Source organism: Haliaeetus leucocephalus, unplaced genomic scaffold, assembly GCF_000737465.1.
Source record: "Haliaeetus leucocephalus isolate CR32 unplaced genomic scaffold, Haliaeetus_leucocephalus-4.0 Scaffold866, whole genome shotgun sequence".
Classification (NCBI taxonomy): domain Eukaryota; kingdom Metazoa; phylum Chordata; class Aves; order Accipitriformes; family Accipitridae; genus Haliaeetus; species Haliaeetus leucocephalus.
Window position 1 is genome coordinate 3,534,141 of NW_010973302.1, and position 11,969 is coordinate 3,546,109.

Consider the following 11,969-nt stretch of genomic DNA (forward strand, 5'->3'; position numbering starts at 1 on the left):
ATGCGGCTCCGGGGGGTCTCTGTGCCGGTGCCTAGCTCGGTTCCTCGGCTTTACGGGGAAAACCGCTTTGGCCTTGGAAGAGCTGACCCCCACTGTGCCTTTTTCATATAAATCCTTATGCTGCTATTGCATGCTGATCCTTGTACGTACGTGATATTGGGTATAACCAAGTTATTAATCGTTGTTGCTTGGTACACCACCTGTTTCCTTAACAACAGGTTTTTCAAATGGTATTTTACCTATAGGAATGAAATGGACTGTTAGGTTTCTTTCAGTGGCCTTGACCATCCTGATTACAGCATTTGGAACCGGACTGCACTTCCAACTCTTCAATTTACAGTTTGGGGGGGTTACAAAGGCAGCTTGGATTGGGTTGACTGAATTGCATAGGTAGATAGGATGATTCTAAGTGCTCCCATGGGGCTTGTAAAATTCTTCTGCTGTGTGTACCCATTCCAGTTATATAAAAATATCTGCAAGGGTAATGACTTCCTACTCTTGTTACATTGAGTTGTTTAGGTTTTCATACTAAGCTACTTTAACCTCCGGTTTTGTCCGTGAACACCACTCTTTTGTGCTGGTTCTGAAATCAAAAGCTATGATACTTCTGTGTGTCTTTGCTGAATTGTATGTTTGGTGACAAATGTCAGCAGTTCTTATGTGAAATCCTGTTCTTGTAAAAGCAGGGTACTGAGGCTCTTCTAGAACTAGTGAGGAGCTGGATTTTCCTGCTCTCGTTATATTTTTTTTCACTACTGAAGTTTCAATGTACAAGAAGTTTTCCCTATTGTTATCTTTTTTCCAGTCTCTTTATTGTCTGCCTTTGACTTTTCTAGGGGCCGCACATATGTATGACAAACTTTTTGAAAAGCAGAAAGCGGACTAGCTAAGTAGTAAATTTTAGGAAAATAATAAGAATTACAGAACAAAAGTAAAAAATCCTAGATATGTTACAGTTTGAGAAGACATTTCAGTGCAGATGATCACTTGCGGTTTTGTTTCTTTTTCCATTTAGATTGATTAAAAAGATGAGTGAAGATTCTAACAGAAAGCTGGGTAAAAACCATGACAAGCTCAATAAAAGAAAGCAGTGTCTGCTCTCCTGATTCAACAGTATCTTCTCTTTTAACAAGCTATAGCACTGACAGCAATAATCCATACTCAAACAGCTTGATTCACTACAAGGACAAGCTTTACAGCTCTGCATCTGAGGCTTTGGAGGCTTATATCGAAGATTTTGATTTAAGTCTCACATCTTCAGAAGTACGCACTGGAAAAATCTGCATATTTCAAAGCACTCCCAAACAAGTTAAGTTTTCAAAGCATCATGCCAAAGAAAAACATGGTATGTCTCTGCAAATTTGTTGTCTAATAAGTTTTGGTGTTTGCTGTTCTTTTGGTTTGTTTTTATTGCCAATGGTATTGCAACTCCTTATCTCACACCAGGTGTGTTTTGTTGAAGGAATATTCCCTGCACAACTGCTTGCAAGTCTTTATGGTATAGTAAATGATGCTTGGTCATGGCTAGCAATATTTGTCATTCTCTGTAATGCTTTTTCATAAATGCTTGGTGGATTGGTGAGAATTCGTGACCATGCTCATAGATGCAATAATAAATTCCAGAGTATGGAATAGAAATTGTATTTTCTATATGTGAATATATGCTAAAGACAGTGTAAATCATTGCTTAAACCCAAGTCTTGAAAAAAAATCTCAGTTTTCTTTCCAGAGTAAGTAACATCAGTATCTAATTAATTGAATGAGTTCCCTCAAACACTGCTTTGTCTTAACACAAAATTTGCCTCTTATCCATTGATTTTTATGGAATGTACTTTTGGACCTGAAGTCTAACCTAAGTGGGTAACATATATGGGTTTGAATTGGCTTTTGTAATTATTAGTTAGCTTGAATAAATAATTGATTATATGAACTTTTATTAGAAGGTCTAGAGCAGGTAACTGTGCTTGAGCTAATTTATATTGCAAATGCTTTGTTCATTACACCTCAAATAACAAAGTTCTAAGTACAGGCAAACTTCCTACCTGAAAAAGGACACTTTCCTGGGTTGCATTGGCATGGACAGTTATAGTAGCATATTGTGTTATTCAGGGCTTTTTTTAATTCACCATAGCCTATAACCTTCTTCTAGCTTCACACCTTTCCTTTCTTTCTCTTACCAAGACAGCTATTTTTAGCTGTGTTTAGCTTTTGGGTTATATTTTTCTAATACAAACCACCTTCTACTTATGTTTAACTGATTTCCCCCCAAAAAATCCCAGCATTCTGATTATCACTAAAAATGTGAAACTATTCTATGAAAAATGTCATATCCTCACATTTTTACTCTGAAATTTTTCCACTGCTGTTCTTTGCAGGAGTCTCATTAGCTCCATTCACATATTAGCTAGTCTGCATGTATGTTTTGTATGTTACAATAGTCTGTAATATACAGATTTCACTTACTGATATTACAGTGAAAGAGTGAAAAAATAACTTCCAGATACTAGCTGAGGAAAACCTATTGTCATGAATCAAAGTGCTTCATAGTTTCAGTAAAGGATTTAATGCTATAATTCTTCCCTGAAAAACTGTCAAGTCAAATCTTATACAGCATGTAAGTTTCTGTAGAATCACAAAATAGGTCTATAAGCCCATTATCTGGCTAATTGCTTTGCAAGCTATTTTTTACTGTGTATCTGCAAAATACACAATTCTGAATGTGAAACTAAAAATGGACTGTAGAATGTTGACTTCTTGTTTCTCTTAAATAAAAAATTAAAGAAAATACTCAAAGCTGTAAATGTGTACTATGAAAGGAGGGGTAACTTTTGACTGATAAGGTTTTTATCAAGATTCTGGTTAGAAACTGAACCACTCTTGCAAGAACTGTAATTCAGTGCCCCTGGTAAAGAATACGTTTCAGCTTTAAACTGTTACTTCATGTTAGATCTTACAAATGTATCCTTTTGGTATGCTTGAAGTTTAGCATGTCATGTAAAATATCTTTATTTTTCAGCACTGGATGATTTCAAACAGCATGTAGGATTGGATTCTCTTGCTTCACCCTCTAGAGCGCAGAGTGAGTGTGACCCAGACTTGATTAGTCTTGCAACGGATGATCTGTTAGCACTTCCAGCAGATGGATCGCTACCCTTTGTCCAGCGTACTTTTAAATCAAGGCATCAAAGTAGTGAGTGGAACAGATGGTCCCTTAAAACATCTTTCTGCCCTTACCAAACCTCATCACTCAATACTGAAAGTGGTTTCAGTCTCCAGGAGAATGGGAAAACTGTTGCTCACCAGAATCCACACAAAGACTTCAGCAAAAAGAAATGCAATGTGTATAAACCTGATAGGTATGATTCTGTCTCCTCTAAAGGAAGTTTGAGACCCTCGTCTTTTGAAGAGGACACTTTTCCTTTTAAGAATTATCCAAGATGGCTTACCAGTCAGAAGTCCGACTTAAGTGTATCAGGGATAAGTAGTATTCCCAATTTGCACTACCCAGTATGGCTTAAGAGTTACAACCTTTTTTCTGATTCAGCTAAAGAAAGCGATAGTCAAAATTTTAATATACAAGGCAAAGCTTCCTCTTCACAAGCTTTTGAGATCCTGAAAAAAAGGCACTCTGTAGATAAACACAGTTCTGATTTTTTTGAACAAAATGGTTGCCTGGGTCTGGGAAGGGATAACAAAGTAGAAGAAAGTTGCAACTATGACAGTCCAGATGCCTACTTCCCTTTTGGTAACTTGTTTTCAAGGCACACTAAAAAGCTGTTCAGAGGTAACTATATTTCGTATAATTTGCTTTTTAATTTTAAGGGTATATATTATATGTGTATGAAGACGTACATTTTTTTAAACCAACACTCTTTAGCTGTGTTAGTCTGACTGCACTGTACAGTAGATTTATTCACTTGCATCTTTGACATGACTCAAAGCACTTACTAGTAGTTGACCAAGTTAAACAGCTTTTATACTGTAAGTTTTCATATGTAAGCCAATATTTAGGCATTCCTTTTACAGCAAAGTACTTATTACATTAGTATTATATTAGTACTTATTGCGTATTTAGTACCTCACTGCAAGGTAATGACAGTAGTTCCATAAATATCTTAATAGAATTTCAAGCATTAAATTAAATTATATGAAGTTTAACCTTGGGGAAGAGAGATTCCAAAACATAGTGTAAATGAACCTGTCAAATTGGTAAAAAAAAAAAATACCGTTTGTGTAGTCTTTTTCTCTACTTTACACAATCAGCAGGAGATACTTGTAACCCCTATATTTAGGTTATCCACTGCCTTCAGTTTATGTAAAGACTTTCCTTGGGAATCACTCGTGTAGCTAATCTTTGCAGCAGGCCATTGCTCTTCAGAAGCAGGGAGGTCCTCCTGTGGTGAAGCACCATCTTTGTATTATGAAATATCAGTAAGATTTGCTTTGATATGAGAGATTAATATTTTGAAGTGTTAATTACCTTTGCTTCTGTCTAAGTTTATTCATTTAAAAAGAAAAATATTTTTTCTTTCTTATGCAGAGCATAAATACTGATCTTTACCTTTTTCCAAGAGGTTATATATAAAAACTACATTAAAATGTTGTTTATGTTGTTAATTCAAAGCAACAAAATGTCAGATATACAAGTGTCTGCAAATACCTTTATAATGTGTGTGCATGATGAACTTTAAATACAGGGTTATATCTTTTTTTCACATAGAAAATTTTACCAATCATGAACAGGCTAGGTATAAAAAAAAATGCTAATGACAGACACATTTTGAGTGCTTGCCTCAACCTATTTTTAAATGTGAGTCCTGTATGTGATTGTATACGTGATTTGCATGTATATGTTGCATGATTTCTCTCCCAGGTGTCTGTAAAAGCAGCTATTAGAAAAAAGTGTACAAAATAATAAGAAAACTAACCTATGACTTTATAGTATTAATAAGTAATATTTAACATCGTATTGTGAAATAATATTAATTATATTCTTCTATAGCATGAAAGCACATTAAAAACATTAAATAATCTTGAGTGCTGCATATGATACTTGTTTTACATAAGTTAGGAAAAGAAATGCTTAGCTACTTTAAATACTCTCTGGGCTAGAACCTTGCAGATCCCATTTGGTACTGATGATACCAAGATAACCAAAGGAGTTGTACTAGGGCTATAGTCTCCGTAAAATATTTCCAGTGCTAATTCATCTGTAGTAATTTTCTTTGAGTATTACATAAAGTTAAAAGTAATGTGGAAATAATTCCCTTGAAGAGGGTTGGACACATTATGTCCTTGGTTTTTAGAAGACCAGCTTGAGCCACTTACCTCGAAGGCCGACAGAGGTCTGGAGATTTCAACTGAAAATTTGTCAAATAATCTGGAAAATCATGGCAGTCCTTCTACAACAGATATACTAGAAGCAGAAAGATCATGGGAAAATGCTCCAGGTGCTTTGTAAGTAAAGATATATTTTGGAATAATTTGTTCGTGAAAATGCATAATGCATTTAATTGCTTTTCTATATAGGTTATAAGTGATAGTGCTGTGGCACGTACATGAAGAAGGATTTACTATTAGATTTCTTGCTAGTGCTGAATGTTTGATATTTCAGGGTCAGGATATTGGCGCACTGCTTTCTCTTCATTGACTTGCAAAGACTGCTATCCATTATTACTTATTGTTGCCTTTTAGTAGCATCTTTGTACATCAGTGATATGGAAGAAATATTTATTTCAAGAGGAAAATTAAATAATTTAACTTAAATTGACAGATTTACTAGTTTATGATTAATAGTTTATGAAAAACAAGTTAATAGTGGGAAGTCCCACTATTCCCCCCCAATAGTGGTAAGTCCCACAGTGGTGTGGCCTTGGGAAATTTTGGAGCAGTCTTGGGTGTAAAATGTCAGTTGTTTAGGAACTGAAAGGTTATTGCACAGAATCAAAGAATGCTAAAAATCAATCCTAGAATTTCCTACAGTTTGCCACAGTTTTTAAGCAGCTGGGTGTATGTGGTTCTGGGTGTTTCTCTTTGTCCTAGAAGATTCTGAACTATTGGTTAATTGTAACAATATTTCACAAGTGAGTAAAAGTCTCAAACTGCAGCATTCCTGCATGTGATAATGGAAGAGATACTATTCATGCTCCTGTTGAGAGAGAGGCTAATAATCTAACCTTCTGCTAGCCACTAGAATACCCACAAAGGAGAGCATCACTGGAAATCAGGCTTCATTAATACCTGTTTCTATGAGACTACTAGCTTTGAATTAAAATAACTTAGAGGCTGTAGAAGAATTAGAGGTCAGTAAGCAGAAGGCAACTATTTTTCTTTAGATATTGAATATTAATGGAGGAGTACCAGGTGTAAGAAAAACACATATGTGTAATAAATTACAGCTAACACGTCCTTATCTTGCCTTTTTTGTTTAGTTGATTTTTATGGCTACCCAGGTTTTAATTATACTGGCAAAACTGGAAAAAATAGTTATGTGTTTGTCACATACACCAAAGTGCTGACAGGACTACTCAGTGTCCCTTTGGTGTTGCAGTGATGCAACATATCTGGTTTTATCACAGTAACTATATCCTAAAATCATTCTTTTAGTTTATAAACCTGTTGTTATTCTCCGTTGCATGTTTAATGTTGGTTTAGCAAACCACCAGTGCCTGTGTGCTGTGAGGACATGGAGAATGCTCTACCATTCCCCAAAGCAGATATCATACATAAATTCTTGGAAGACTGTTTAAATGACAAAAATAAGGTCAGTAAAATTGAGTATTTATTTCTGAGAGTGCCCAAAATGTGTAAGACTGGTAAATATTAGAAGAGGCAATCCCTGTAAATTTTTTCTTCTGCTATAATACATAAAGTAGAAAGCCTAACTGCAGTACTTCAGTCATATTTGAGCACGATGAATTCATATGGTTATTAAATCCTATAATCTAACCCTTGGTCACAATTATGATTAAGAAAGCATCTAACTATGAAATGCTTTGCTTAGGAATAGTTTGACTTTTACAGTCCATGTTTTGTTTAAATAATGATTTTCCTGCCTCAAGTAAAGGAAGACTTTTTTGTTATTGATGTATGAAATACTACTAATTTCCTAGCCTGGCTGATGTACTGTTGAGTATGAGTCAAATTCAAGAGGTAAGCTAAGTAATATATTTCTTATTATTTATGCTGTTGCACTGGAATTGGATCAGGGATTGAATTTACTCGTTTGATTATTCATTATTTTATTCCCATTCTTACCCATATTAGTCACCTTCTTGGCAGTCTTAATATTGTTCAGTCTGTCACTTTGATTACATGAACCCTTTAGCCTTTTCTCAACTAGGGAGATGAGCACTGAGCCCAGTGTTCTAGTTGAAAGGCATACTACTAGTTTACGTACTGGTATGTTTCCTTTACTTTCTGCCTTATTGTCCTTGAATCTTAACTGCACTAAGATTCCCTTTTCCCATCTTGTAGTAAACAGAGCATGACCCTTAAAGTTTTTCCACTGTGGCACATACTTCTGTTTCCCGAAGGAGTTAACTGACACGGAACCTAACAATGTGCATGAGTAATTTAAATTATTCTGTCTGATGAACGGTGCTTCACTGTATCTCATCCTTCATGCTTCCCTTTCTCTTGGTTCTGCTAGATCATCAGACATTTCTAGACATAAGTATTTCTAGATTAACCACAGATTTTTGTCACCCTGAGTTAAGATGCTTTTTTGATTATAGTATGAGCAGGTATCATATAGATGCTAATTATATGAATAAATCTGTGTTTATCATTAAAGAAGCTTACTTGCTCTGTTGGTTCTGAAATGTTGAAACATGTTCCAGCACTGCTGTCATAGCATTACAAGGACAGTCTTAGTATTCTTGAATTATTTTACATAAGCCAGGGCTGACGCCTTTCTGAGTTGCTTCACGTTTTCCTAACAGTGTATGTATTTACAGTGACTTCACTGACCATATAGTGGCATAAAATAAGATTAACCATTGTAGCATCATAGATGTACAATTTATAAAATAGATCTTTAATGGTAGAGGGGAAACTGTTTCAGGGAAACTTTTGAAAAGTTGGTTGTATTATTTTGTTTTGTTTTATGTGCACTGCAGTACACTGCAAGATCAACAAATTCTTTGGGTTTTGGTTTAGGAAAATACTTTTTCTGGAGGTCATCACCAAAGGCCCCTTGAAGCTTTGAAGCTAATCTTGTTTAAACTTCAAGAAATTCAGGCAAGTTTAAACCAGAATGGAACTGCTGAGCAAAAGGAAGAGATTGAAAAAGTGAGTAGTCAGTTTCCTTATGTTGTATCTTGTCAAAATCAATGGGCTTTGTATGCTTCTGAGAAAAATTTAGTCCTTTTATAGACTTGGTTTCCTGTCATCCTTGAAAGAGCACTGCCAGCAGATTAAATCCATTTTGCATCAGCAGCATATGCCCAAGGCTGCTGTGCCCTCAGTCCTCTATGTCTTGTTGCTGCTGGGGCAAATTGGAGGCTCTGTACTAAGTTACGCTGCAGTTTTCCCCGTTTGCAGGGGCACTGGGTGGCAAGTCAATAACCCAATAGTGGCCTCAGAGGTGCTGCAGAAAGCTGTACTTGTAAGCCAGGAGATGGCGACATTTCAGGCAATCCTGCCCGAAGAGAGCAGACTGGGCTCTCTGCTGCTCTAGCAGTAGCTGTGCTCTGGAAAAAGCTGTCTTCTGATAATAATCCCGTTAATTCTAGGCTTTCGGGGCATGTACCAAATTTTTAAAAAGCCATTCTCAAATGCTCTATCCTTGCCTCTTTTGGCATCGGAGAGTTGGTATTTTGTGACACTTGTTTCAAAATTATTTCATAGACTTTATCTCTTTTTTACCTTTTTCATAATGTTGCTTGCATACAGTTCTTAAACCCTATGTCCTATACTCAGTAGTGAATGAAATGCTTCATGTATTTCTGGATCAGGCAGGCTGGGGGAATGGGCTGACAGGAACCTCATGAAATTCAGTAGGGGCAGATGCAAGGCCTTGTACCTGGGAAGGAAGAAACCTTTGCAGCAATACAGGCTGGGGACTGCCTGGCTAGGGTGCCACTCTGTTGCAAATACCCAAGAGGTCTTGGTAGATACAAGCTGAACATGAGCCATCTGTGTGCCCCGGCAGCAAAGGAGGAACGGTAGGGCCTGGGCTATATGGACAGGAGCACAGTCAATGGATCAAGAGAAATGATTGTCCCTCTGTATTCCCAAGCACTTATTAGACCACATCTATAATACTGCATCCAGGTTTAGGCCCCTCACTTCAGGAGAGACATCAATAAGCTGGTGGAGGGGCCCCTAGGTGGTTGGGGGCTACAGCACTTGTTTATGGGGGGGAGCTGGGAGAACTGGGCTTGTTCAGGCTGGAGAAGAGGAAGTTTTGGGGGACCTAACAGAAGTCTTCCTGCACCTGTGAGGAGGGTTTCAAGAAGATGGAGCCAGGGTCTTCATAGGGGTGCATGGTGGCAGGATGAGAAGCAGGCTGTTGTGGTTTAACCCCAGCCAGCAGCTAAGTACCACACAGCCACTCACTCACTCCCCCCCACTGTGTGGGATGGGGGAGAGAATCAGGAAAAAAAAAAAGTAAAACTCGTGGGTTGAAATAAGAACAGTTTAATAGGATAGAAAGGAAGAAACTAATAACGATAATAGTAACAATAATAAAGTGACAATAACAATAATAAAAGAATTGGAATATACAAGTGATGCACAATGCAATTGCTCACCACTCGCTGACTGACGCCCAGTTAGTTCCCGAGCAGTGATTCCCCCCAGTCCCACTCCCCCCCAGTTTCTGTGCTGGGCATGATGCCATATGGCATGGAATACCCCTGTGGCCAGTTTGTGTCAGCTGCCCTGGCGGTGTCCCCCTCCCAACTTGTTGTGTCCCTCTAGCCTTCTTGCTGGCTGGGCATGAGAAGCTGAAAAATCCTTGACTTGGTATAAACATTGCTTAGCAACAGCTGAAAACACCAGTGTGTTAGCAACAGCTGAAAACACCAGTGTGTTATCAACATTCTTCTCATACTGAACCCAAAACACAGCGCTGTACCAGCTACTAGGAAGACAATTAACTCTAACCCAGCTGAAACCAGGACACAGGCATAAATTGAAACAGGAGGTTCACACTGGACACTGGGAGAAACTCTTTTACCCTGAGGACAGCCAAGCACTGGAACAAGTTGTTCAAGGAGGTCATGCAGTCTCTGTCCTTGGAGGGTTTCAAGATTTGACTGGATAAAGTCCTGAGCAACCTGCTGTAACCTCATAGCTGCCTCTGCTTTGAGCAGGAGCCTACTTCCTGAGATACCTCACAACATGAATTACTTTATAATGCTATAAAGTCGTTGGCAATACTTTCCCATGTCATGTGCTATAAAAATTCCATGTTTTCTGTCATATTCAGCTACTCTTCCTTCCCTCAGTTAACAATTTTTTTTGGTTTTTTTTAAGCTTTCTGAAAAAGCTGAGGCTGAATTAAAACTGTGTGACAGTGAGATAATCCCTCTTACTAATTCTATTCAGAAGTAAGTGAGCACTGATTTTCTGACTTTTCACAGTTTTCAGAAATTGCAGAGAAGGAATGATAAACTAGCTGAGTTGTCATGTGATCTGAAAACTTTGTTAAGAATAAGCAAGTAGTGAATAATTAAAAATATGGCAGTTTAAGGAGCAGAGAAATACCTAGTGAATGGTTGCTGAGATGTACTCTGTAAATAAACATTTGTATTTCATCTATATCAATAGATTAATTACTGTTACACATAGATGGACTTCAGAAACTTCTCCAAGTCTGATTATTTTAATATGGGACAAAATAGCTTCTTTCTTTTTTTTCACTACAGTGGAGAAAATAATTGCTAGAAAACATTTCATTAATGAAATCAGCAGTCCTACTGAATAGTTACAAGTGACTAAAGAAATAATAAGTTTGAGAAAAGGCAGAATGGAAAACAGGATTTTATGTAGAACATTTGTTTCAACAAAACTCACTGTTGCAATACAGTTTTATACTGTAATGTAAAATGAAAAGAATTTTTAATTAAAAAAAATACAGTAACTTTCAGTATTGATATGGTATTTTATGACAATGTTTTGCAATGTTTAACATCCTGTGTTAAATACCCATTCCATAATAATTTAATAGAAACAGTGTTTGTGTGAGCACCTATATTTGAGATGTATTTAAAATTTCAGTTCCAAAAAGTTTGATCTTCTTTAAAAAACATCTTAGTGTATTCTGTAATCTCTGAAACAAAGCAGAACAGTTTGACATAGAGATGTAAACTGTATATAATACCATTCAAACTGTTAAGCTGTTTGTAAGAAATCAACATCATTTCATGTTAAATGTAAGTAGTAATATATACACTGTTGTTAAAGTCTTCATTTTTCCTAATCTAGGGCTTTACACCATTTGTCACGTGTTAAAAGTGTTGTTGAAGATAACAGTAACCAACAAGAGCAGACCGATGATCATGAAGATAAACAAGAAAAAAAAGAATAATCTGTGAAGCTGATATCTAATAGTTTAATATTGTGTAATTTAAATAATTTGTCAGCCTGACCACTGGTCAATTTTTTTGAAAGCTGAACCACTAGTGCATGTTCTCAAAAATGTTGTATTCAGTATTTCTGTACATATTCGTTCATTTCATTAATTACTTCAAAGCTTAACTGAGTGTTAGTGCTTTCAGTAGGATCTAACAATATGTGACAAGGGATACCACTTTTTAAGGAATACTTAATTAAAATAAGGTGAACATTTTCATGGAAGAATGTCTGTGTATTTATACAAATTTACAAAAAACCTGAACTATGTGGTTGATTCTAGTCATCACTTCATTACATGGCCTGTTAGAAGCAGGGGGAGCTCAATATCATGTGTAAAGTTAAGCAGTAATGTTTAGCAATAATGTAATTAAATAATATTTTCAGTG

At 36.6% G+C, this 11,969-nt stretch overlaps 1 protein-coding gene across 1 annotated transcript; it reads left to right on the forward strand.

Annotated features, from left to right (window-relative positions):
• The first annotated feature begins 1,044 nt into the window (after positions 1-1,044).
• Positions 1,045-11,536, forward strand: LOC104841414 (chromosome unknown open reading frame, human C18orf54). The gene is made up of 7 exons (XM_010583081.1): positions 1,045-1,345; positions 3,017-3,784; positions 5,307-5,457; positions 6,655-6,763; positions 8,161-8,292; positions 10,483-10,556; positions 11,434-11,536. The coding sequence occupies exons 1-7, from the start codon at positions 1,066-1,068 to the stop codon at positions 11,534-11,536; spliced, it is 1,617 nt and encodes a 538-aa protein (XP_010581383.1). The 5' UTR covers positions 1,045-1,065.
• The last annotated feature ends 433 nt before the right edge of the window (positions 11,537-11,969 follow it).

Coding starts and splice junctions, on each gene's coding strand:
- LOC104841414 (XM_010583081.1), top strand. CDS start 1,066: ATGACAAGCTCAATAAAAGAAAGCAGTGTCTGCTCTCCTGATTCAACA. Junction 1,346..3,016: donor TCATGCCAAAGAAAAACATG/GTATGTCTCTGC, acceptor TTTATTTTTCAG/CACTGGATGATTTCAAACAG. Junction 3,785..5,306: donor CACTAAAAAGCTGTTCAGAG/GTAACTATATTT, acceptor CTTGGTTTTTAG/AAGACCAGCTTGAGCCACTT.